At 42.6% G+C, this 27,013-nt stretch overlaps 2 protein-coding genes across 8 annotated transcripts in view; one reads left to right on the forward strand and one right to left on the reverse strand.

The window, feature by feature from the left end:
* Positions 1-27,013, forward strand: part of LOC127395183 (uncharacterized) — a 432,114-nt gene that overhangs the window by 22,028 nt on the left and 383,073 nt on the right. The window lies entirely within an intron of this gene.
* Positions 1-27,013, reverse strand: part of LOC127395200 (spindlin-Z) — a 149,678-nt gene that overhangs the window by 15,520 nt on the left and 107,145 nt on the right. For all 7 annotated transcript variants that reach the window (XM_051641780.1, XM_051641775.1, XM_051641781.1 and 4 more), the window contains one exon: positions 1,536-1,584. In XM_051641780.1, coding sequence (XP_051497740.1) covers positions 1,536-1,561 — 26 coding nt within the window. In that variant the 5' untranslated portion in view covers positions 1,562-1,584. The remainder of the gene's footprint in view (positions 1-1,535; positions 1,585-27,013) is intronic.

A 27,013-nucleotide genomic window follows, 5' to 3' on the forward strand; every position in this document is an offset into this window, starting at 1 on the left:
GCTCTTTCCTCCTCCATGAACTTCTGAACCTAGTTTACTATCTCCCCTACAGCCTTCAAGTGCCACTAGACTTGTTCTTCTTTTTCTTTAAAAGAGGAATGTAAAAGTCATAACTAAATCAATGACAAACTATGCATTACTAATTCATGGTCTGCTGTAACAGCTCACAGTAGTATCAGCATGCATTTTTAAATAGTGATTCATATCCTGCTTGTTTACTATAAACATGTCTACAGCACTACTTACTGTTCATTTCAAAAATGTAAGCAATAAATATCAAATAACAACAACTCTATACTAGTTTCTGTCATTCTCAGAGAAGTCAGTGAGCAGCACACAAAGTCATCTTGGTTTGGTACAAAAGAAAACCTTTACCAAACAATTCTTTAACAATTAAACTAGACTAAATTAGCATAAAACTCAGTTGGGTGCTTAAGTTAAATGCCTCAAAATCATGTAACTTAGGATCATCACTTATGCTCCATAAAAGCCTTTATGCTAAAAAATATGCAACCTATTTAGGTATTTAAATAAGTATATAACAATAAAGACAAATCTAGCCACCCTCAAGTACAAAAGGCAACCCACCTCTGATAGTCTTCCCATCATACACTCCTTTCTCTGAGCGGTTGAAAAAGAACAAGAGAAATTAAATTTTAACTCTACCTGTCTCTAGACAAATAAATGTATATCTTTGCCTTGTAAGGAGACAGACAAGACTGAATAGTGAAGAGTTGGTGGAAGGAATTAGAGTAGTTTTACATCAGGTGTTGTATCTGGGAAACAGTCAATACTAATTTAAATGTTAATCACAGAAGATATTTCTGCCAGACAAATTGCTTTGGACTGATACATGTTGTATATCACCACTATAGGACTTCATACTCAAAATATAACTAGTAGCATTTTATTAAATTTCACCTTTCCCCAGCTTATTTTAGAGTTCACCCAACAGAGATACAGCCACATGCAACATTTAGCTGTTAGACACTAAGGTCAATCATGTCTAAGCTATAACCTCTATCTTCTCACATTTACTTATAGCAGCATTTAGCTGCTACTATTTCAAAATATAGTAGAGAATAATACATGCCATGAATGTATAGGATAAGAAAGTATCCTTCACACAAATAGCTGCCTTATAGAAGTACTTCAATATGTTCTTGATTTAAAAAGAATAAAGGTGAAAAATCCTTTTCAAAAACTAAAGCTGTACTGAATCCTAGAGTACATGTGCCCAATTTCTGGTTTGCAACCTCTTGTCTCTGAATTATAGCATAAATTACAGAATTGTATTGACAGGATAATTTCTCTCACAGTAACACTCAAAATGATGTTTAGAACCCTACCAATGGTGCATTCTTTCCCATTGCCCTCCCAAAACAATGGAAGTCTGACTCTACACACATACACTGTCTGAATACTACTCCATATGATTTTCAAGAGCAAAATGACAGGAATAATACAGATGCATTTCTAGAACAGTACTTCCAGTTATTGAGGACTATACTTTGGGAAAGATATTCACAACTTACTTGTGGGAAGTTCTTTTCTTCATCATGCTCGCAGAGACTCCTGCATGACCTACAATATAAATGATAGAATTATTGAAAAATAAAGTGTGTTTAAACACAATATCAAAAAGGTATTTTACTGTAAAGCTCTCTTTGTCAAGAAAACCATTTCATGTTGTGATTGATCAATGAGTTCCTACAATGGAAGGAGGCTCTGCGGAGACAGGCAAGGACTATGTACTCACGAAGCTAAGTGAAGAAGTAGGGAGTGACTGATGACAACTGTTACAAAAAGCTGAACAACACAAAGGAGATGGGAGAGAGTCTTTGTTCTTGATAAATGGCTACAACAGTTGAGGGAATCAAATGGCTGTGTAACTGTCCTTGATATAATAATAATCATCATCATCTTCCTGAGTTACCAAGGCCAGAATGGGTGGGTGCATACATGGCTCAGCCAAAACCAAGTATAAAGACTCAGTATGACATCTGCAGTATAAAAACTGTACAACTAACAGAAAGAACTTTGAAGAGAGCAACAGGTTTGAGCCAGTTTCAATCCACATATTCCTTCCCAATGACTGGCGATGCCCAGTATCTTGATGGAGACCAGTAATGAGAACCACATCTGTATTGTGATTCAACTGTATACTCCAACTGCTATACTCTGCTAAATGTAACTTGTGCTGTGATTTAAGTAAACTGCTGTATCATTCTAATAACTCAAAGTCCCATGCAATGTTAAATAACTTTAATGTTATTAAACATTAAACCCTCTACGTATGGAATGTTGTCATGGTTTAACTCGGTTCCAGCAATTAAACAATGCTCTCAGTCCCCTCTCCCTCCCCCCCAGGTAGGCTCAAACCAGGACAAATATCTAAAAGAATCCACTCAGAGAGTGTTGGACACATGTATGTTATCAATTAAGAAAATCCTCATGTATCTGTAGAAACATGTTCAGAATTTCATCTATGGATGTTTGAATTCACACCTACAGATAAATACTTAATTGAGGTTTCTCTACAGATGCAAACACATTATTGAACTTTTACAGCATGTGTATGCTCCAAGCATAGCTTTGGCGTATGTATTTTGAAAAGTAATTTTCATAATAGCAGTAGTGTCACACAAGTTACACACAGAAAGGGCAATTAACATTATAAGTTTTCATAAATATTTTAATAGTTTGATTTTCAGATGGAGAAATAAAGAGGACATATATCAAGTGACAGAAATGGCAGAATTAAAATAAAAGACTACATACATTTTGTTTCCAACACTCAAGCTTGTACTGAATCCATGGAAAGATGCATCTCCAGTTTTAAAAAAGGATGGAATTTTAAGTTTTCAAAAAGGAGGCCCTACATACAAATAGCTACAGTAAAGATCCTATTTTCAATTTTTTTAACTGTTAAAAGTAAAAAATAGTTGGTTGATGAGACAACGTAAGATTTAACTATATCAGTAGTTAAAACACTATAGAAAAAACACCAACATATTCAGCAGGGTCATTCAGCACAAAACTTGTTTTCTGTCCTCTGCTCAGAGACTCTGAATCTTATTATACAGTGCAACACATTTAGCCTTCCAAACCAAAAGGAACTCTACAGGTACACAGAAGGAAGATCTATTACAGAAGCTGCAAAAACCACAAAGAAGAAGCTATGCATGCTCCTGGGAATGTTTGCCTTGTTCAGTAACTGGTAACCTTAGGCACCTTTTCTTTTTTATAAGACTCAAGCTCTACAGTCAGATGTCTTTTCTCTCAAATTCACTTATGTCCAAAATTTCTCAGCTATCCATACACAATCTCCATGCATGAAATGTCATGTACCAAATGTACAAATATTTACAATAACACTGAACTAGGAGTTTGAGAGGACACTACCCTTTTTTGCTGTCAGGTGAAAATGAGCTTGACAGTTCCTGACTGATTTCAAGAACTTGTTTGTTCATGTATGTAGCTCTAAACAAAAGCCAACTAAGCAAACTGAGTACTGCTCAGTTTCGTGTGTTGGCAGATTAAGGTAGTGCCCAGTTTAATATATTAATATTATGAATAATGGGAATATAGCCTACTTACAAGACAAGATGATAACAAGGTACATGAAGATCCCAGCACAAGAAATACATGTACTTGTTGGAACAGATCCAGAGGAGTGCCACGAAAATGATCAGAGGAATGAGATGTTTATTAATTAAGTAAAATTTTGGGGAAAAATCACACAAGAGAAGAACAAAGAGACATGTACAATAAACACATAGCTTACATAACACTAAGACAGCAAGAATTAAAGAAAAACACATCCCTAGTATTTTTTAATGGTAGGTGGTGTGGAAGGCACAGATTTGCCTGCTAACAGAGGCTGGCCAGGAGCTTTTCCTTGCCTCACTAATCGGGCCAGGGAAGTTACTAAAATCTTGTTGAAAGAGATAATTCCTAGGTTTGGGATTCCTGAGGGCCTATCTTCTCATAATGGACCCCATTGCTAAATTATGCCATGAAACTCCCCTTAAGGAGATAGGTGTTCTACCTATTGCCTCAGTGAGAATTAGAATTGCTCCAAGAGTCAGGGAAGGAGTGAGCCCATTTGAGATCCTGTATGGTAAACCTTATCCAGTCAACAGCATTGTAACAAGAAGTGAACAGATGCATATCAAATGTTGAAAGATTATTTGCTGTGTTTGACACAGGTTTTGTCATCCCTTCACAGGTATCTGAACCAGCGTGCTTCTCTACCTTTGGGCTCACCCGTGTATCACTTCCAACCAGGAGACTCAGTTTACATCTGGACCTGGAAGGGCAAGCCACTGAAGGAGAAGTGGGAGGGACTTTATACTGCCTTGCTGACCACTCACACTGCAGTGAAGGTGAATGGGATCAACTCCTGGATCCATTATACCCGAGTTAAGGACACTCCTCCTGAGGTACAGTGGACATCGACCCCTATGGAAGGACTTAAGTTAAAATGGTCTAGAGGTCAGCTTTAATTAATGAACTGTACTTGGGAATCAGGCAATGCTCATTTAGGGCTCAGTTGCCCCAAGGGCTACTAATATTATTCTGTGCAATAGCAATATTAACATTGGTAGTTTTATTGGTAGAATCAGTCACGATCATCCGGACGAATACAGATTTGTTGAACTTAGCAATACTAATAACTGATTTGGGAGCATACGCCATGGACACATCTCACATGCCTTGGGAGAAAAATATGCACATCAGCTTGGCCTAGGAAATAGCTAGAATGAGCAACAAGTCCAGTTTCTGGATTTGTACTAATTTTCCTGAACATTCAAAGAAAGGGGTACCTATGATTAGTGTCCCTATTCCTTCCAATATCTCCTGGACCGACCGCTGGATAAACATAACCTCTAATATAGATAAGAAATTAGAAACCCAGGAGTGGTAAATAAGTATCCCAATACCAAGGTGTCCTGGTTTGAGCCAGGATGAAGCCAGTTTTTCTTTTGCTGATTCCTTTTTTCATTTCAGTGAGCTTTCTTCAACTAGCAACTGCGTGTTCTGCTAGGTTGATAAGACACTGGAATGTTTTTGTAATTGCTGGGCCCTCAAGGTCGTGCCTTTGCTCTGCCGGCTCAGACACTGCGGGGGGATTTGTGGCCACCCCGTGGGAGGCTGGGTTAGACGAACAGCAAAACCGGCCAGAGATATTCTATCCCATATATCTACGTAGGCTCGGGGGAAGGTCAGAGATGACAGAAGAAAACTTCCTTCCTTCCTGCTTCGCTCTCTCGCCGCTTCGCTTCGCCTCTCTGTCTGCCTTCCTTCTTCTCTCTCTCTCTTTCTTTTGTTCGTGGCCGGCGTCTGGGAAAACACCATCTGCCCATCATCGTCGACCCATCGACCTCAAGCCCTCCTGACCCTCATAACTCTCTGCCTTTCTCCAGGAGCAGCTTCGGGATTCCTCGAAATTGTCTCGTCTGAGGGAAGTGCTGTGGGAGTTGCTGGGGGTGGGGGGAGGCGAGAGGCTTCTACCCACACCTTTGTATAATCACATATAGATATACATATATACTCTCATATCACATATTAGTATTCTAAATAAAGCTGCACGGTTCAGTTTTCAATCTAGCCAAGTCTCTCTCTCTTTTTTCTCTCTCTCCTTCCCTACCTGGGTGGGAGGGGGAGGGGATCGAGAGCATTGTTGTCAAACTGAGTCAAACGTTGACACAAGGAAAATATCTTGCACTTGTATACAAAGGTGCAACCCCCCCCCCCCAAAGGCATGGATTAGGTAAACTGTCTGAAGGATACATTCTTTGTGGGAAAATATTTAGAATGTGCCCAAACTCTTTCAATTAGAAGGCTTTTCCGTAGAAATTGGCCAGTCCCTGAAGGAAAAGGTTGGTATTGGATACATGAAAACAAAGCTAGAAAAATGTTAACAACAAATTGGTCAGGAACTTGCACTTTAGGAGCCGTAGTCCCTAATGTAAGTGATGTCGACAAATTGAAAAATGAGGAACAAATATGGCCCAGAAACTTTATCAAAAGAAGCAAAGGGGTAGCCACCCCCTGGTTAGGAGAAATACAGCATTTCACTCCTTTGCCAGATGGTTTGTCCCTTGGCTGGGATTAAGTAAATTAGAAAACAGCAATAATAAATATCTCAGCAGTGATCAAGACAATTGAGAATAAGACTGCTAATGCAATTACAGCACTCCAAGAAGAGGTCTCACAAACAATTTGCAAATATCCCCCCCCCAAAAAAAAATAATTGCAGTACAGTAATAAATACAAGCTGCTGTGTATGTGGATCAGAATGGAAGAATAACCACAGACCTGAATGAAATCTGATTACAAACCTGAGTTTTACATGAGACACAAAAGGATGACACCTCTCTTGAATTTACTGAAACATGGAACTGGCTTACTTCTTGGTTTCCAGACTTAGGTAATAGTTTAGAAGGACTGCAGAATTCATAGCAATTTTTACATTAGCGTGTGTGTTTATATATATTTATACAATGCACTGTAAAGGTTATAGCCAAGCTCTATTCTCAAAAAGAACTCTGAATATAGCCATGTTACAGAGGCCTAATGAGCCTCCTCCCAATCTTAGTAAAGAGGATGGGATTTGCTAAAATATTTCTGGGAAAATATGTCCAGGAGGGAAAATATGAACAATACTTAAACAATAAAAAAAAAAAAATAAATTCAAGTCTCGAAGGGGGGAATAGATGTCAGTTATTAATTGAAATAAGTAAAATAGAACAAAGAGGCATGTACAATAAACACTGAGCTTACATAACACTGAAACAGCAAGAATTAAAGAAAAACTGGTCCCAAGCAGTTAACAACTGGTCCTTGAGACATAAGTCTGCAAGACAGATAGAAGGGATGGAAAGGAGTAATCCCCACAACTTATCTTGGTTATAGCCTTGAGCACTAGGTAGAAAACACTGACTAATTGGACTTATCATATTAATATCTCATCAGTATATTAATATCCTATTAGCACACTAAAATTACAGTACTGATTGTCAGGGCAACTGGAAAGCCAGTGAGTTTTAAAGCTGTTCCTGAAACCGATGGAGTGAGCAATTGGAAGCAAGACATGAACTTATTAATTTCCCTATATGCCGGAATGTCCCTTGGACGTGATTTGTTGTGCAAACTGAACGCTCAAGTAACCTTTCCTGAGAACTCTGTGCAGTTACATATACCCCAGGAGGTGGCCTGCTAACCGAGGCACCCTTTACTGAGGAACCTGAAGATGACATTCCAGACGTGATGCAGTGATAAGATGTGGTGCTTCCTCTGGTATTGGCTTTTGAAGAACCAGGAAGAGCAAAGAATGTGACATCTGTCAAGATAGAATCTGGAGCTCGTCAAGTAAGAAAGAAACAGTATCCTACAATAATAGAAGCATGAAAAGGGTTGGAACCATTAAGTGACACCTTTTTAAAATATGGGCTGTTAAAAGAATGCCAATCTGAGTTCAACATCCCTATATTCATAGAATCATAGAATAGTTTGAGTTGGAAGGGACCTTAAATATCATCTAGTTCCAACCCCCCTGCACGGGCAGGGACACCTCCCATTAGATCCAGTTGTTCAGGACCCCATTCAACCTGGTCTTGAAGACTTCCAGGTAGGGGGCATCCACAGCTTCCCTGGGCAACCTGTTCCAGTGTCTCACTACCCTCACACTAAAGGATATCCTCCTAATGTCTTACCTAAATCTCCCCCCTTCCAGTTTTGATTAATTCCCCTTGTCCTCTCACTATAAGCCCTTGAAAAAAGTCCCTCCCCAGCTTTCCTGTAGGCCCCCTTCAGGCATTGGAAGACCACTATAAGGTCTCCCCAGAGCCTTCTCTTCTCCAGGCTGAACAGCCCCAACTCTCTCAGCCTGTCTTCATAGGTTCCATGTCCTTCTTATGTTGGGAGCTCCAGAACCGTACACCGTACTCCAGGTGAGGTTTCACTACAGCCGAGTAAAGGGGGAGAATAACCTCCCTCGACCTACTGGCTACACTTCTTTTGATGCAGCCCAGAACACAGCTGGCTTTCTGGGCTGCAAGTGCACATTGCCAGCTCATGTTGAGCTTCACGTCCATCATCACTCCCAAGTCCTTCTCCTCTGCACTGTTTTCGATCCACTCTCCACCCAGCCTGTATTTGTGCTCGGGATTGCCCTGACCCAGGTGCAGGACCTTGCGCCTGGCCTGGTTGAAAATCATGCACTTTGCACAAGCCCACTTCTCAAGCCTGTCAAGGTCCCTCTGGATGGCATCTCTTCCCTCCAGCGTGTCAACCTCACCATACACAGTTTGGTGTCATTGGCAAACTTGCTGAGGGTGCACTCAGTGCCACTGTCCATGTCACTGACAAAGATGTTAAATAGCACTAGTCCGAGTACCGACCCTAGGTGAACACCACTCATCACAGGTGTCCATCTGAACATAGAGCTGTCGATCACCACTCTTTGAGTGTAACCATCCAGCCAGTTCCTCACCCAAAGAGTGGTTGAATTCATTTTGTTCCAGTTTTGAAACCAGGATGTTGTGTGGGACAGCATCAAAAGCTTTGCACAGGTCCAGGTCAATGACGTGGGTTGCTCATCTTTTGTCCACTGATGCCATGACCCCATTGTAGAAGGCCACCAAATTAGTCAGGCAGGATTTGCCCTTGGTGAAGCCCTGTTGGCTGTCACCAATCACCCCTTTGTTTTCCACATGCTTTAGCAGAGCTTTCAGGAGGATCTGCTCCATGATCTTGCCGGACACGGAGGTAAGACTGACTGGCCTGTAGTTCCCTGGGTCTTCCTTTTTTCCCTTCTTGAAAATGGGAGTTATGTTTCCCCTTTTTCAGTCAGTAGGAATTTTGCCAGACTGCCAAGACTTTTCAAATATGACGGACAGAGGCTTTGCAGCTTCATCAGCCAGATCCTTCAGGAGTTGTAGAGGAATCCCATCAGGTCCCATGGACTTGTGCACCTTCAGGTCCTTCAGATGGTCACGAACCTGCTCTTCTCCTACAGTGGGGAGATATTTTTTTTCATAGTCCATGCCTTTGCCTTTTCTAACTTGGATGGTGTGACCAGAGCCTTATATTACCAGTAAAGAAACCTCGGTCTCAGGAATATAGGTTGGTTCAATATCTAAGAGAAATAATTTGGATAACTGTGCCTGTTTTTCCCAATCCATATACATTGCTTACATCTATACCTAAGACAAATGTTTATTTTACAGTTCTGGATTTGAAGGATGATTTCTTCTGCATCTCAGTGGATGAAGCAAACCAAACCATTTTTGCATTCAAATAGGAAAATCTGACAACAGGGAGGAAAGCGCAGCTGTGTTGGTCAGTGCTTCCACAAGGTTTCAAGAACAGCCCTACCCTGTTTGGTAACGTACTAGCAAAGGAACCGGAACTGTGGCAAGGTAACAGCCAAAACATCACACTGTTGCAGTACATTGATGACATAACGGTTGCTGCCAACAGAGGAGAGGACTGTTTAAAGGCTTGAAGAAATCATAGTGAGAAGATAGGAAACCTGTTGTGCAAATAACCATAAGATACAAAGGAAACACCAGCAGGAAACATAAAAACTGGAATCACTCCAGGGCAATACTGGCAAATAGACTTTTCTGAGTTACCAAAGCGTAATCAGTACAAGTATTTGCTTGTTTTGGTTTACACCTTATCAGGACGGCCAGAGGCTTTTCCTTGTCACACCAATCGGACCAGGGAAGTTACTAAAATCTTGTTGAAAGAGGTAATTCCTAGGTTTGGGATTCTCAAGGGCCTATCTTCTGACAATGCACTCCACATTGTTGCAGAAGTGGTCCAGGGGGTATCCAAATTCCTACAATTGGGACTTGCACACCCCATGGAATCCACAGTCTAGTGGGAAAGTAGAGAATGAATCAGACCATTAAAAGGCAAATTGCTAAATTATGCCAGGAAGCTCACCTTAAGGGGATAGATGTTTTACCTATGGCCTTATTGAGATTTAGAATTACTCCAAGAGTCAGGGAAGGAGTAAGCCCATTCAAGATGCTAAAAGAATGTTAAAAGAAAAGCAAATATCTGGACTCTGTGTGTGGATCAGTTTATTGCACATGGGGTGACGGATCCCACTTTCTGAACAATTTCCTTAAGAAATGTGATTGCTGTAATCATTTTCTGTGTAATCCATCAGTCATTGGTGGCTTTCTCCCTTTCACTTTTTTTTTTTTTCTCAACAGTGGCTTTGGAATCTGCTGTTTTGACAAAGGGGTAAAAAACAGAGGAATGACCCTAACTACATTTGGAAGAACTAATTCTTTAGACATTCAGTCAGGAAGCAATAAGAATTTGCAAAATTAAGCTTAAATATCCATTTAAAGGAATTTATCAGTTTTTCCACATTTCATCTCTTCCTGAAATCTACCTATTATACATACAGTAATGCTGAACAATACCAGAAGAACAATATTCAAGAATTAAAACACATCTGAAGAAACAATAGGAAGAAATTAGCTTGCCTATTTTACTAGAATTCAAGATATTTTTATTTATACCAATGACATCACTAGTTTAAAACACACATCCATATTTAGTTTCACAAGGACTGTATACACATGCAAGAAAAAAATAACTTTTTTTCTTCCAGATGAGACGAGAGATTATGGTTTAGAAAGAATCAACTGCAATTTAGCATTATACTTCTATACTAAACAAACAATGAAAAAAACCCAACCACACACACATGAAAAACATCAGCACTTAATTAAAATACCCTTTTCCAGTAAGCTGTTGACTTGTCATCCAGGAGGTTGCAAATATTTCATAACATCTGTATGTATTATATGTGGGTTTTTTTTCAGATTTCCAATCCATAGCTGCCAGAATGCAGTGCTCTCTGACCAGGCTCTTTATATATTCCACACATGGTGGGTGTAATATTTAATATAAAATTTACTTTTTTGAAGACAGCTGACATTACACGGGACTTCTGATTTAGCAGAGTGATCCAGCAATGTACCCAAATCACAGTACAAGTGTAAGCTACACTTAGCAAAATATAGCAATTGCAATACACAATTCAATCACTACTACGCCAACAAAGACATACCTCTTAGAAAGAAAAAGGCTTCCTAATCCTTTTAAAGTCACATAGCATTTGCTAACACTTAAAGCAGCATTTCACTGTGCTCTCTGAACCAAAGGACACAAGACTATTGAAGTGAAAAGCTGATTCAGCAATTCAAACATTTTCTATAAACTAAGCCACTTAACTTCCACAAATTCAACACTTAAGATTTTCACAGAAATGAAATGAAACTTGTCTTTTCTTAAAATTAGTATACTGAATTCTTTATACGTCAGTTTCAGAGTGACAGTTCTAAAGGCATTAATAAGTAGGGATAAAATGAGATTTTCTGAAGATCAATTGATATACTCAGAGAAAATCTTGAACTTTAGAGCATATGTAAGAATTTTTGAAGTCTTCTTTGCCTTATTAAAATAAACCAGAAAAATATACAACTTATATATTGTTCTTTGTAATACAGTTTTGTAATAAAAGATTTTGAATTTTGTGGGTTGAAATTTTTTCTTGATAATTTTCCATGTTAAGGCTTTGGAATATTTATAAGATAGCATTAAATGTGCTGTTGTCATTATTAATATCTATAAGTCTAAGAACGCCATGTTCCACACAAAAGAAATTTGCAATGTGTTCCCGACATACTAAGTAACAATAAGTCATACTGTTAAGGAAGAATGGAAATTCGTTGTTAGAAGGATATACATAAGATGACTTAGGAAACAACTTTTGAGGACAATTCTGTTGACAGCGCTGGAGTTTAGTATTTGAGCAATTTAAAATGAGAAACTGGTAAGTCACTTGAAAATATTTCCATATGACTTCTTGTCCTGGTTTTGGCTGGAATAAAGGTAATTTTCTTCTAGTAGTTGGTATAGTACTGTGTTTTGGATTTAGTATGAGAATAATGTCGATATTTTAGTTGTTGTTAAGCAGTGCTTACACTAGTCAAGGACTTTTCAGCTTCACCCTCAGACTACCTCTCTGAAATGCTTATATAATAATACACAGAGCATGGAGAATAAGCAGGAGGAGTTGGAGATCCGCTTTGGGTTGAAACAAGATGAGCCTAGGGGTGGTGTGCCCACGTCAGGGATGAAATCGATAACCCAGCTCAAGTGCATTTACACCAATGCACGCAGCATGGGAAAGAAACAGGAGGAGCTGGAAGCCCTTGTGCAGCAAGATAACTATGACCTAGTTGCCATCACAGAAACATGATGAGATGGAACTCAGGACTGGAATGCTTCAACAGATGGTTACAAGCTCTTTAGAAGGGATAGGCAAGGAAGGAGAGGAGGTGGGGTGGCCACAGGATCAGGCCCAGCCAGTATGGGTTCAGGAAAGGCAGGTCCTGCTTGACTAACCTGATCTCCTTCTATGATCAGGTGACCTGCCTGGTGGATGAGGGAAGAGCTGTGGACATTGTCAATCTGGAATTTTGGTAAACCCTTTGACACCATCTCCCACAGCATTCTCCTAGAGAAGCTGGTGGCACATGGCACAGACAGGTGCACTCTCCACTGGGTAAAAAACTACGCATTTTTTGAATGCCTCCAGGGACGTTGCCTCCACCACCTCACTGGGCAGCCTGTTCCAAGACCTCGCCACTCTTTTTGTGAAGAAATTTTCCCTAATATCCAATCTGAACCTCTCCTATCCCCATATCCTCTTGTCCTATCACTAGTCACTATGGAGAAGAGGCCAATACCCACCTCATCACAACCTCCTCTCAAGTAGTATTAGAGAGCAATGAGGTTTCCCCTCAGCCTCCTCTTATCCAGGCTGAACAGCACGCCCCAACTCCCTCAGCCTCTCCTCATAAGTCCTGTTCTCCAGACCAATAATCATCATAGTTGCCCTTCTCTGCACCCTCTCCAGCACCTCACTGTCCTTCTTGTACTGCGGCGCCCAAAACTGCACACAGTACTTGAGGTGCGGCCTCACCAAGGCCGAGTAGAGTGGCAGGATCACCTCCCTGGTCCTGCTGATCACACTATTACTGATGCAGGCCAGGATGGTGTTGGCCTTCTTGGCCACATGGGCACACTGCTGGCTCATGTTCAGCTGGCTGTCAATCAGCAGCCCCAGGTCCCTCTCTGCTGGGCAGCTCTCCAGCCACTCCTCCCCAAGCATGTAGTGCTGCTGGGGCTTGTTGTGGTCAAAGTGCAGGACCTGACATTTGGCCAATTGTGTGTGTGAATGATAGAATAATGTTAAAGTTCTTTCTCATGTTTTTGAGTATAAAAGTAGCACTTGTGTTTCCAGAAACTGAGCTTGCTTTGTGGAATACCACCCTGCTCCCTTTTCTGAGCAGTACTGGATATTAAAGCAAATGTCTTGACTTTCTGTGTGGATTGGCTTCTTGCACAGCATATGATGGACCCCGCTTTCGGGACAGCAATATAAAGACGGAGAAAGACTTAACCAAGGTCTATAGTGACAGAACAAGGGATAATGGTTTTAAACTGAAAGGGGGCAGATTTAGATAAGATATAAGGAAGAAATATTTTAAGATGTGGGTGGTGAGGCACTTGAAAAGGTTGCCTAGAGAAGTTGTGGATTTCCTATCACCAGAATTGTTCAAGGTCAAGTTGGGCAGGGCTTTGAGCAGTCCGATCTAGTGAAAGATGTCCCTGCCCATGATAGGGGAATTTGAACTAGATAATCTTTAAAGGTCCCATCCAACCCCAACCATTTTATGATTTTGACAAAATCATCCTAGTACTGACTACAAGCCTATTGGCCATAATACACATTTGTATTTTGCATTGTCTGAATGCATCATTGTCTCAAGGAAATGTAAACTCCTTTAAAATGCATCTCAACTTAAACTGTGTAGCACTTCACATCCTCTGAAACTGTAACAGGAGTTCACTGAACAGTGAATATTTTTCTCTCCTATTGAAACAAAATTCAGAGCTTCCAAACCCCCTTGCTTTCTAACACTCCTCACTGAAGTAGGAGACAAGGTGCGGCTTGGTAAGGATTCCGAAATAAAAACCCAATAACAACAAGCTGTTATTGAGCAGGCATTGTTTATTGGCAGTGCTGGGCAGCACTGGGGATATCTCCACCATAAGTCCTCCAATGAGTTAGCAAAACACCCCAACTAATATACATCAAAACCATGCATATTCAGTTTTATGCCAATAAGTTCCTAGAATGCTTTTACATAGTTGTGGAGAACTGGCCTCCAAAAAAAAAAAAAAAGTCTCTCACTGAAATTGACTTTAATAGAGAGACGCAACAGAAAAAATAAAATAAAAATAAAAATAAAGGAGAAGCAGAGTAGGGGCCAGGGCTGGGACTTCATCACGCACCCTTGCAGATCGTTACCGCGCTCATTGTCCGCTGCTGCTGGTACAAAGGAGAGAGAAGAAAAGAAGACAAAAGAGAGAGAAGGGAAACCAAATATAAGGAGCTGAGCTGAAAACAGTAATCGCTGAGACCACCACAGGCTGTGACTTTGCCACCAGACCCGGGTCCAGTGAGGAAAATGGCTTGTCGGACTTCTCGTGTCTCCAGAACTCCTGAGATCATCGGGAAGGAAGAAGAAAAAGAAGAAAGCTCTTAAGGGCAATAGCGGTGAGCGGCCTTGCCACCTGTGCCATGTCCAAACTCCAAAAAGAGTGGTCCTCTGTGTGCCCAGGCAAACGGTAGCTCGGCTACCAGCCAGAGGCACCAGAAGGACAAAGAAAGCAGCCTGATGCAGTCTCGCCGCCCCTGCTGTCCCTGCCGTTGGCATGCTGCACCTACTCTGTATCTGCCACCGTTTCCACAACTTGCCTCACGGCCCCCCCCTCCCAGGCTCCAGGAGGACGTAAGCATAACAGTACCACTGAAACCTTTCATCTCTAATGTGTTCTCCCCCTGGGTGTGTAATTGGCCCCTTACTTGCACTCACATTCGTAGACCAGCAAGGGAAAGCCTCGGGCTCATAACCACTCTCTCTATTATTGCTTTCTTTCATACACACATATTCCCTGGTGGATCTGCGACATCTCTTCCCACTCTCCACTGTTCTATTTGATATTTTAGTAGAAGTTGAAACTTGCCTGTGTGTGTGTGTGCTTCCGAGAGGAGCTTATCAATTGGTTACATATCCGGTGGAAGCAAGCCAGTCCCAAGCCAGGGACAGACCCACCAAAATATTTAAAAGGCTATCCTGAATATATAATTGGTGTCAGAAAATCCTGATAAACAAACAGGGCGATTGTGCCCTGAGATAAGGTGGCTTTGACCCAAACCAGGTTCAGACCTGGAATAGTAATTTTATTTCCTGAAAGTAGTTATCTTCGTAATTATGCATACTCAGGGTTTCCTGTGGGGGGGGTCTTTGTTGATTCTAGTCCTTTGTCTTCTTGTCCTTGTCCTGTCTCCTATTCCGCTGGTAGATTGCCTAGGTGAGTCCAGAATCAACATGAATGTTGTCTGTTGGATCAACAGGTCTTAGAAGACTTGATGTTAGCACAACCTGCAGGCTAATGGCTCATTAATACATTAATACAGTGAATTCCATTACTCAATGTTTTTTTCCCCAGTGCTGTAACCAAGATAAGTTGTGGGCAGTGCTCTTTTCTGTCCCTTTCATCTGTCTTGCAGGTGTCTTGCAGGCCTGTCTCAAGGCTGGGCCATTGACTATTTGGGGAGTGTTTTTCTCTAATTGGAATCTGGTTTTGTCTAATTCTTACTGTTTCACTGTTATCTAGGCCCTGTTTTTATTCTGTGTGTCCCTTATGTTGTCTTTTATGTGATTTTTCCCCAAATTTTACTTATTTCAATTAATAACTGATACTGGACACTGCGGCCAAGAACCAGCAAAAACAAGATAACCATTGTCAAAATGAATATGTATAGTCATTCTGGGAAATCTAATGCATATGTATATTGATAACTATATAAGCTTTCCTTATCACCACTTGCGGTATGCACACTAGGAGGAACTATCCCCTATGCATCCAGTGCTGTAATAAAGAATGCCTGCCTTCTAAAACTTGAAACCAAGTGTTAGAGGGTTCTTTATATGACCAGATCATTTTGGGACTGCTCCTGAACCTCAACCAATCTGCAGGATAGTAGAACCTCCAACTGGCACCAAGGGATTCTTGGGGACAATCTCAAATTCCAGATAGAAGAGCTTGGAGAAAGTCTCCTGGCAAGATTAAAGGCATTCTTTTTGATACCTTGAACAATAGGCTGACACCTTAAACAATAGGAAACATTCCATCATCCCTTTTATGGTTATGTTGATTGGCTATTACCTGAGCAGTCTCCAGGCCTTTTGTACATAAAGAACAAGCTCGAGGTACTAGGGGCCTTGCAGTTAAGAATTAGCTGAAACCAGCAAGACAAGAAGAAGAAAACTTTGTTACCCAATACTGTGCATGCCTCAGGGAAGGGATTAACCAAAAGACACTTCCTCAAAGACCACCAAAGACCTCCACCTAAGAGGCTTAAAATGCATGCATAATGAAATGCAAATATTATAATTAGAGCCCAGAAATCAGATGCATATGTATATAGTAGGACAACATAAGCCTTGCCTGTCGCCACTTGGGTCATACACGTTAGTTAGGCAGAATGATCCCCTGTGCATCCAGTGCTGTAATAAAGAATGCCTGGCTTCTAAAACTTAAAACTAAGTGTTAGTGGGTTCTTTCAGTGACCGGATTTTACAGTATCATTTTGGGGTTTCGTTTGGGGTTCAAGTCCCCTGTTTAGTTTAGGGTTAGAGTCCCCTGTCTGGTTGCCTGCCTGTAATATGCAGTGAAAGCCTCCCAAGACTGGGCTATAAGGGTACCCAAGAGGTTTGAGTTGCCTCTTGAGTAAGTTCTGCTGGATGAAAGTTTGGAGAATGCATGGGTTTGGTTTGGGGTTCAAATCCCCTGTTTGGTTAGGGGTTTGAGTCCCCTGCTTGGGGTTAGAGTTCCCTGTTTGGTTGTGGTAACTTGGTTCCTTGAAATTTGTGCTTTGTTTACTGGATTACAGCTTTTGATTCTGCATATTGATTGGGATTTGATTAAAATGGATGCAAGACACTCTAAAGGTGTCTGAAAAGTCCCATTGATTTACTTGTGTCTGATTATGGTTAAAAATCTCTTTGTTTTACTTGTGTCTGTTATTGTCTCTTTGTTTCACTTGTATCTTGTATTTGTGTTATTAAAATGGGTAATGTATTCTCAGCAGGAGGTGACATTACCAAATGTTCACCATTAGGATGTATTCTAGGAAATTGGAATAAGCTTGGGAGTAACCCCTTACCTGGAAAAAACTGATTATGTATTGTAATGGTTGGTGGCCACTTTATACCCTGAAAGATGGGGAAAAATGGCCAGAGCTTGGAACTAGTATTTATAATGATATTATATTGCTGTTAATGTTGTTTTGTAACAACAAAGGAAAATGAGATCATGTACTGTATGTGGATGCTTTGATGACTTTAGGAAATGATGGTACTAGAAGGAAATGTTAGTTGTTAAATGTGCAGCCTGGAGTATGCAGGATTGAGAACTAGTAAGGAAGGCTGTTGTGAAAGGGGATGAAAACATAGATGTGCAGTTGTTGGTACCCTCAGCTCCCCCCCTCCACCCTGGTAATACAGGGGTGGGGAGTGAAAGGGGGGTGAGTGGGTGATTGGAAGACACAGATTTCAGTCCGGTGACTGTGGCTGGAAGAAGGAGGGGATAGTGTCCTGCTGTTCAAGCCCCTTTAAGACAAGCAGTCAGGGTGGAGAGACAACTTATTGATGTGCATGTCCCTTTTAAAGCATGGGACCTGTTGAATTGGAAACAGTCTTTGGGGATAATCCAGATAAAGTGTTTGAGTTACTCAAAACAATCATGCTAATATATAATCCCACACGGGGGGGGGATATCCAGGCATTTTTAGAAATCCACTTTACTTCTGAGGAAAAGTGAATAGTTGGAAAAAGCTGCAATAAAGCTACAATAAAGTTTAAAAATTACAATAAAGCTGGGGAAGGAAAGGGTTAATTTTTGGTGGATATGGGATTTACTTATTCTGTTCAAAATTCTTGCAAGGGACCTTTAAGTAAGTTTTCTATGCTGGTTGGTGGGACAGGGAAAAGAGAAGCTAAACCTTTTTTCTAATTCCTCTGGTGTGAGTTAGCAAACTGCCTTGGAGGTGCAAGCATTTGTTTTACAGAATCAGGAACAAAAGAAGAACCCAAACTCTGTCCCAGAGTGATGAATGCCGTTAACCCCCTCGTGTATGGACCACTGAAATACCAGGAAGAGTAAAGGCTCTGCAACCAGGTTAGATATCACCAAGAGAGAGAGAAGGTTAGGAACTGGGCAAAAGGATCAAGTAAATAAAAGGACGGCCTGCTTGCTTTCAAGCAGTGGCAGAAACCGTGCTGCTAATTCAGGAAGCCCACAAATTTACCTTGGGACAAAAGACTGCTGTTTATGTTCCACACATGGTGGTCACTGTACTAGAACAAAAAGAGGGGGTATTGGCTGGCCTCCTGCTGTATGTTGAAATACCAAATAGTGCTGCTAGAACAGGATGATGTTCACCTTAAGACCACTTCAACTGTTAACCCTGTGGTGTTTCTTGTGACTGGCCAAGTGGAAGGGGTACCAGAGCATGATTGTTTACAGACAATTGAAGAGGTCTATTCTGGAGGTCTATGTCCAGACCTCAAGGACATTCCATTGGAGGATCCAGATTAGGAACTGTATACAGACAGCAGCAGTTTTGTTCAAGATGGAAAGCATATGTTCGGCTATGCCATTATACCCACTGGACAGGTAGTTGCTCCACCCTCATTGATGAGGGAAATTGCTAGAAGAGAACATGATAAGGTACATTGGGGAACAGAGAATTTGGTGAAACATCTTCAGAAAATGATTATGAGCAGAGCCATGACAGAAATCATAGAATCATAGAATATGCTGAGTTGGAAGGGACCCATCAGGATCATCAAGTCCAACTTGGGCACCCCAAGAATCATACCATGTGCCTGAGAGCATCATCAAAACGCTTCTTGAACTCAGGCAGGCTTGATGCTGTGACCACTTCCCTAGGGAGCTTGTTCTAGTGCTCAACCGCCCTCTGGGTGAAAAACCTTTTCCTGATATCCAACCTAAACCTCCCCTGATTCAGCTTTCTGCCATTTCCCCAAGTCCCATCATTGGTCACAGAAGTGAAGAGGTCAGTACCTGCCCCATCTCTTCCCCTCGTGAGGAAGCCATAGACTGCAAAGAGGTCACCCCTCAGCCTTCTCTTCTCCTTAACCGGCTGGCAACACTATGCTTGATGCACCCCAGGACACGGTTGGCCCTTCTGGCTGCCAGGGCACACTGCTGGCTCATATTCAGTTTGCCATCAACCAGGACCCCCAGGTCCCTCTCTGACACACTGCCCTCCAGCCACTCGTTCCCTAGTCTGTACTTACCACCAGGGTTGCCCTGTCCCAAGTGCAGAATCCAGCACTTGCCCTTGTTAAACTTCATGTGGTTGGTGACTGCCCATCTCTCTAACTTGTTGAGGTCTCTCTGCAAGGCCTGCCTGCCCTCAAGGGAGTTGACAGCTCCTCCCAGTTTTGCATTGTCAGCAAACTTAGGATTCCTTTGAGTCCTGCGTCCAAGTTATTGATGAAGATGTTGAAGAGGACTGGGCCTAGGATAGAGCCCTGCAGGACCCCACTAGTGACCGGTTGCCAGCCTGATGTTACCCCATTCACTGTTACTCTTTGTGCTTGACCTGTGAGTCAGTTGCTCACCCATCGTATGGCTTGTCCAGCTGTATGCTGGACATTTTGTCCAGGAGAATACTGTGAGAGACAGTATCAAAAGCATTGCTGAAGTCCAGAAATATTACATCCACTGGCTTCCCTTAATCAATTAGGTGGGTTACCTTGTCATAACAATAAATCAAATTTGACAAGCAGGACTTTCCTCTCATGAAGCCGTGTTGGCTGTGACTGATGACTGCCTTGTCCTCCAGGTGTTTTTCAATATGTCCCAGAATAATCTTTTCCATAATTTTACCAGGCACCAAAGTTAGACTGACTGGCCTGTAGTTTCCAGGCTCCTCCTTCTTGCCCTTCTTGAATACTGGAACATTAGCCAACTTCCAGTCAACTGGGATCTCTCCAGATTCCCAGGACCTCCCAAAAATCATAGAGAGAGGCCTAGCAATGACATCAGCCAGCTCTTTGAGGATTTTTGGATAGATCCCATCAGGCCCCATGGACTTGTAGGGATCTAACTGTAGCAGCAAATCCCGCACAAGTTCAGGGTCAGCTAAGAGTTGATCCTTGTTGCAGTCATGGTCCTCCAGTTCTGGGCGTTGAGGCCCCCTTGGTCCATCATCAGTGTTGAAGACAGAGGAAAAGAATGCATTAAATACCTCTGCTGTGTCTATATCCCTGTTGGTGAGGTGACCATCCTTATCCTGTAAAGGACCAATGTTGTTCCTACACTGCCTTTTACCGTTAATGTATTTGAAAAAACTCTTTTTATTGTCCCCCACAGTTCTGGCCAGTTTCAGCTCCAGCTTGAGCTTTGGCCTCTCAAATTTTCTCCCTACAGTGGTTAGCAGTGTCTCTGTATTCTTCCCATGTCACCCGACCTAGCTTCCACTGGGCATACACCTTCCTTTTTTGCCTAATCTGCAAGAGGAGATCCCTGTTCAGCTAAGCCGGTCTATCTCGTCTGCTTGACTTCCAACATTTTGGGATTGCCTGCTCCTGTGCCCTTAGGAGGTGATGTTTAAAGAGTGACCAGCATTCATGAACCCCAGCACCTGCAAAAATATTTTCCCAGAGTACTTGACTCAGAAGTTCCCTGAGCAACTTGAAGTCTGCTCTCCTCATGTCCAGTGTTGTAGTTTTGTTGGCAGTTTTCCTCTTGTTGACAGAGATTTTAAACTCAATCACCTTGTGGTCACTGTGGCCGAGACGACCTCCAGTCTCCACTTCACTCATGAGATCCTCTCTGTGTACAAGCAGCAGATCCAGGAGGGCATTATTCCGAGCTGGCTCCCTTATGACCTGTTCCATAAAGCTGTCATCCAGGTGGCTTAGAAATCTTCTGGCCTGGGTTGTGCTAGCTGTATTTTGCTCCCAGTGGATTTCTGGCAAGTTGAATCCCCTATAAGGACAAGGGCAGTTTACTTGGAAGCGCCCCTTAGTTCCTCAAATAATTGGTCATCCGCATTCTCATCCTGGCCAGGAGGTCTATAGTATATTCCCACAATGACATCCACATTATCTGTTTGTTCCTTGATTCTCACCCAAAGACTTTCAACTGTGCTACTACTAACCGCTAGCTCCATACACTCTAGCCCTTCCATTACATACAAAGCCACTCCCCCACCTCTTCTGCCCTGCCTATCTCTCCTGAAGAGTCTATACCCATCCAACAGGGCACTCCAATCACAGGACTCATATCCCACGAGGTTTCACTTACGCCAATAATGTCAAATCTCTCGGACTGGGCCAAGGCTTCAAGCTCATCTTGTTTATTCCTCATGCTGCACACATTAGTGTAGAAACACTTCAGGTGTGGTACATTGTGGCCAGCACCTTGCAAGTAGAATGAGGGATCCCATTAGTGCTTGGCACCATCCCATTGCTCACCATTGGCAACCCTGGTTTTGTCCCTTACCCCCTTCCAATCTAGTTTAAAATTCTATCAACAAGCCTTGCTACCTCCTGTGCTAGAACTCTTTTTCCCCTCTGAGAAAGGTGCATACTGTCCCATTTTAGCCTCCCAGGTATTGCGTAGATAATCCCATGATCAAAGAATCAAAAAGTTTTTCTGCTTACACCACTCTTGGAGCCATGCATTGACCAGATGTATTTGTCTATTCTTATTAATATCATCCCTTGTTAATGGGAGGATCGAGGAGATCACAACCTGAGCTCCCAATCCTTCAAGCAAACATCCCAAGGCCTTAAAATCTCTTTTAATTGCCCTCAGACTTCCTTTTATTATTTAATTGTTACCTGCTTGAACAACAAGTAATGGGTAGCAATCTGAGGGTCTTAGTAGAGTAGGGAGTTTACCAGTTCAGGCCATCACAGAAAAGTGTGAAATTTGTCTTAGAAATAGCCCAAATACTAGCAATAAACTGTTTTTTGGGGTTACCAAAGGAGGAAATTCTCCTGGAGTTTACTAGCAAATAGATTTCACCAAGCTACCTAGAAAAAGGGGGGTATCAATATAGAATCATAGAATGGTTAAGGTTGGAAGGGACCTTAAAGATCATCAGATTCCAATCTGATATATTTTGGTTCTGGTTGATGCTTTTACTGGATGGCCCAAAGCTTTCCCCTGTCACACCAACAAAGCAAAACAAGTAGTTAAAATGATGCTAAAAGACATCATCCTGCAATTTGGTATACCTTTGGGGATGTCATCAGATAATGGGCCTCACTTTATTGCTGGAATAGTGAAACAGCTGAGCAAAGCTTTGTCCATAGTCTGGGATTATCATGCCTCTTATAGACCACAAACCAGTGGTAAAGTAGAGTGAATTAATTATACCCTCAAACAACAGCTTGGGAAAATTTGTGAGGAAACATCCATGATCTGGGTACAGGCCCTACCTTTAGCATTGCTGAGGGTCAGAATTCAGCCCCAAGGAAAGGGTAATCTGAGTCCATATGAGTTATCAAATGGATGACCGTACCAGGCTCTACATGTGCCACATGCCACTCATATCATGGGAGAACTAAATTTTAAAACTTACTTAACAACTTTAAGGAATACTTTACAGAACTCCAGAAATACATAGCAGCAAATAGACCCCTGGAACTCGACATAACATCCTTTCCAGCCTGGAGATTGGGTCTATGTCAAATCATGGAACACTGAACCTTTGACAGAAGTGGAAAGGACTGTTTCAAGTTCTGTTCACAGAATCACAGAATTATTGAGGCTGGAAAAGACCACTGAGATAATCAAGTCCAGCCTATGACCTAACATCACCACATCGGCCAGACCATGGTACTAAGTGCCACATCCAGCCTTTCCTTAAACACCTCCAGGGACAGTGACTCCACCACTTCCCTGGGAAGTCCATTCTGGTGTCTGAACAACCTCTCTGTGAGGAAGTGCTTCCTGATATCCAACCTAAACCTCCCCTGGTGCATCTTCAGGCCATGACCTCTCATCCTGTCACTAGTTGCCTGAAGAACCCAGTTCTTGGGAGAAGAGCCCAGCCCCCACCTGACTACAACCTCCCTTCAGGTAGTTGTAGAGAGTGATAAGGTCCCCCCTAAGTCTCCTCCAGACTAAACAACCCCAGCTCCCTCAGCCTCTCCTCATAAGACTTTCCCTCTAGTCCCTTCACCAGCCTCGTTGCTCTCCTGGACCTGCTCCAGCACCTCAATATCTTTCTCAAAGTGAGGGGCCCAGAACCGCACACAGTACTTGAGGTGCTGAGTACAGGGGGAGAATCACATCCCTACTCCTGCTGACCACACTGTTCCTGATACAAGCCAGGATGCCATTGGCCTTCCGGGCCACCTGGGCACACTGCTGACTCATGTTCAACTGGTTGTCAACCAGTACTCCCAGGTCCCTCTCTGCCGGCCGCTCTCCAGCCACTCTCCCCCCAGTCTGTAGCGCTGCATGGGGTTATTGTGGCCAAAGTGTAGGACCTTGCACTTGGTCTTGTTGAACTTCATACTGTTGGCCTCAGCCCGTTGAACCAGCCTGTCCAGGTCCCTCTGCAGCATCTTCCTACCCTCTGGCAGATCGACACTCCCCCCCAGCTTGGTGTCATCTGTGAATTTACTGAGGGTGGACTCAATCCCCACATCCAGGTCATCAGTAAAGATGTTGAATAGGACTGGTCCCAGTACTGATCCCTGGGGGACACGGCTGGTCACCGGACACCATCTGGATGCAGCACCATTCACCACCACTCTCTGGGCCCGGTCATGCAACCAGTTTTTAACCCAGCGAACCCTGTTCAAGCCATGGGCTGTCAGTTTTTCCAGGACCATGCTATGGGAGACTATGTCAAAGGCTTTGCTGAAGTCGAGGTAGACCACATTCACAGCCTTCCCCTCATCCACTAGGTGGGTCACCCAGTCATAGGAGATGAGATTGGTCCTAAACCCATGTTGGCTGGACCTGATCCCCTGGTTGTCTTCTACATGCCATTTGATGGCACTTAGGATGATCTGCTCCATAACTTCGCCAGGCACCGAGGTCAGGATGACAGGCCTATAGTTCCCCGGATCCTCCTTCTGGCCCTTCTTGTGGATGGGCATCACATTGGCAACCTCCAGTCATTTGGGAGCTCCCTGGTTAGCTAGGACTGGTGATAAATGATTGAGAGCAGCTTAGCCAGTTCTTCCACCAGCTGTTAACTATCTATATAGCAGTTAAGGTTTGGGGCAAAGGCCCGTGGATTCACTCTTCAAGGATCAAGAAGGCTCCCACTCCGTGGGTAGTGGAGCAGCAGTCTCCCCTCAAAATGAAATTATTAATATCACGATTTGGTTTCATGCTTGGTCCGTGACAATTATGAGAGCCATGAGTCAAGTTGGTCCAAAATCTTACACAAGTTCTTAACAAAACTAATTGTTGGATCTGTACTCACCTTCCAGAACATAGTGCTAAAGAGTGGCCTTTGATAGGGGTCCCAATTCCTTTTTGAACAAATTGGAATGTTTTATGGATAAATCCAAAGTATACGAACTCAAGTAATACTAACCTTTGAGTCCATGAGGTAGTAAATCCAAACATTTTGGATGTTAAAAGTGTGTGACTACCAATAAAACCACCAACCCTGGTAATATTTCAGTAGGACACTATCCAAATTATGGTTGGGCAGTGCAACTTCAAACTAAGAAAATCAAGGTGGATATTGGGATGTCCCAAAAGGCAGAGGATAGTGCTGGTTGTGTGGAAACTCAGCACGAAAGGCCCTACCTCCAAGTTGGTCAGAGACATGTATGCTAGGAGCCCAATGATAGTTAATAAATTGAATTAACAGAATGGATGGGTGAGAACCTTCCTTAAACAAACCAGAAGGACCGTCCTTATGCATTCCAGTTTTGTCAGGTGGTTTCTTCCTTGGCTCGGAGTAAGTGAATTGGAAAAGACAATTGTTAATATATACGCTGTAATTGAGAACATAGAAACCAAAACTACAGATGCCATACAAGCATTACAAATTGAAGTGTCCAGCTTGTTTCAAGTAGTATCACAAAATCAAATGGTTCTTGACTTACTATTGGCTTCACAAGGGGGTGTCTGCACCATAATTAACGTAAGTTGTTGCATGTAGATCAAAGTGACAGAATTTTCACGGATTTGGCAGAAATTTGGGAACAGACAAAGGTCCTGCACCAGGTTACCAAGGACAATACATCCTGGGGTTTTGAAGAATTGTGGCATAAACTTACCTCATGGATACCAAATTTGGTATGGTTGAGAAATCTGTAATAAGAGGAGTGGCACTTCGCATTTGTATCTTTCAGTGTTATAGTTGTAGTCAATTCTGTATAGAAATAAGGTATAGGTACTAGGTATTGAGACCTTGGATTTATAAGTCCAAAGTCTCAAGAAAAGGGGGGAGTTGATGCCTGTGAGCTGAGGCCTCCAAACAGTAACGCCTGCAAGTTGGGGACCTGTAGCAACAGGTGATAAGGGGAATATTCCATACTAATGTGCCTGATTCTTGTTAAGCAATCTTGTTATCTCAAGGACAAGCAAGCAGACACTGGACACTGTGGTCAAGAATCATAGAATCATAGAACTATTCAGGTTGGAAAAGACCCTTGGGATCACCGAGTCCAACCATCATCCCTACTCTACAAAGTTCTCCCCTAAACCATATCCACCAACACCACATTCAAACAACTCTTAAACACATCCAGGGATGGTGACTCAACCACCTCCCTGAGCAGCCTATTCCAGTGTCTGACCACTCTTTCTGTGAAAATTTTTTTCCTAATGTCCAGTCTAAACCTACCCTGTTGCAGCTTGAAGACATTCCCTCTTGTTCTGTTGCTAATTACCTGTGAAAAGAGACCAGCACCAACCTCTCTACAATGACCTTTCAGGTAGTTGTAGAGACTGATGAGGTCTCCCCTCAGCCTCCTCTTCCCCAAACTAAACATTCCCAGCTCCTTCAAGCGTTCTTCATAAGACTTTTTTTGTCTAGGCCCTTCGCCAGCTTCGTTGACTTCCTCTGTACTCGCTCCAGCACTTCAATATCTCTCTTGAATTGAGGTGCCCAAAACTGGACACAAGACTCTAGGTGTGGCCTCAACAGTGCTGAGTACTTGGCCTTGTTGAAGCCCATACCATTAATATTAGCCCAACAATCTAATCTATCCAAGTCTCTCTGTAGAGCCTCCCTATCCTCATGCAGATCAACACTCCCGCCTAACTTTGTGTCATCTGCAAACTTACTGGTAATACACTCTATGTACTTATCGAGATCATCAATAAAGATGTTAAACAGAAACAGTCCCAACACTGAGCCCTGAGGAACACCACTTGTGACTGGCCGCCAGCTGGATTTGACTCCATTGACCACCACTCTTTGGGCCCGACTGTCCAGCCAGTGCTTGATCCAACATATCGTATGCTCATCCAGGCCATGAGCAGCCAGCTTTTTTATGATAATTCTATGGGGAACCATGTCAAATGCTTTTTGGAGGTCCAATAGTCTATGACCCCCCCGTAGGAGGCTGAATTAGACAGACAGCAAAATTGGCCAAAGATATTCCATTCCATATATCTATGTAAGCTCAGAGGAAGGTCAGAGATCACAGAAGACAACTTCCTTCCTGCTTCTTCTTCCCTTCTCTTCCGTCCATGGCCGGCATCCGGGGAGGACTCCGTCCATCTATCACCCTTGACCCCTAGGCTTGAGCTCTCCTGACCCTCATAACTCTGAGCTCTCTCCAGCAGCAGTCCAGGATTTTTCAGGACAGTT

The sequence above is a fragment of the Apus apus genome, chromosome W, assembly GCF_020740795.1.
Source record: "Apus apus isolate bApuApu2 chromosome W, bApuApu2.pri.cur, whole genome shotgun sequence".
In the NCBI taxonomy this organism is placed as follows: domain Eukaryota; kingdom Metazoa; phylum Chordata; class Aves; order Apodiformes; family Apodidae; genus Apus; species Apus apus.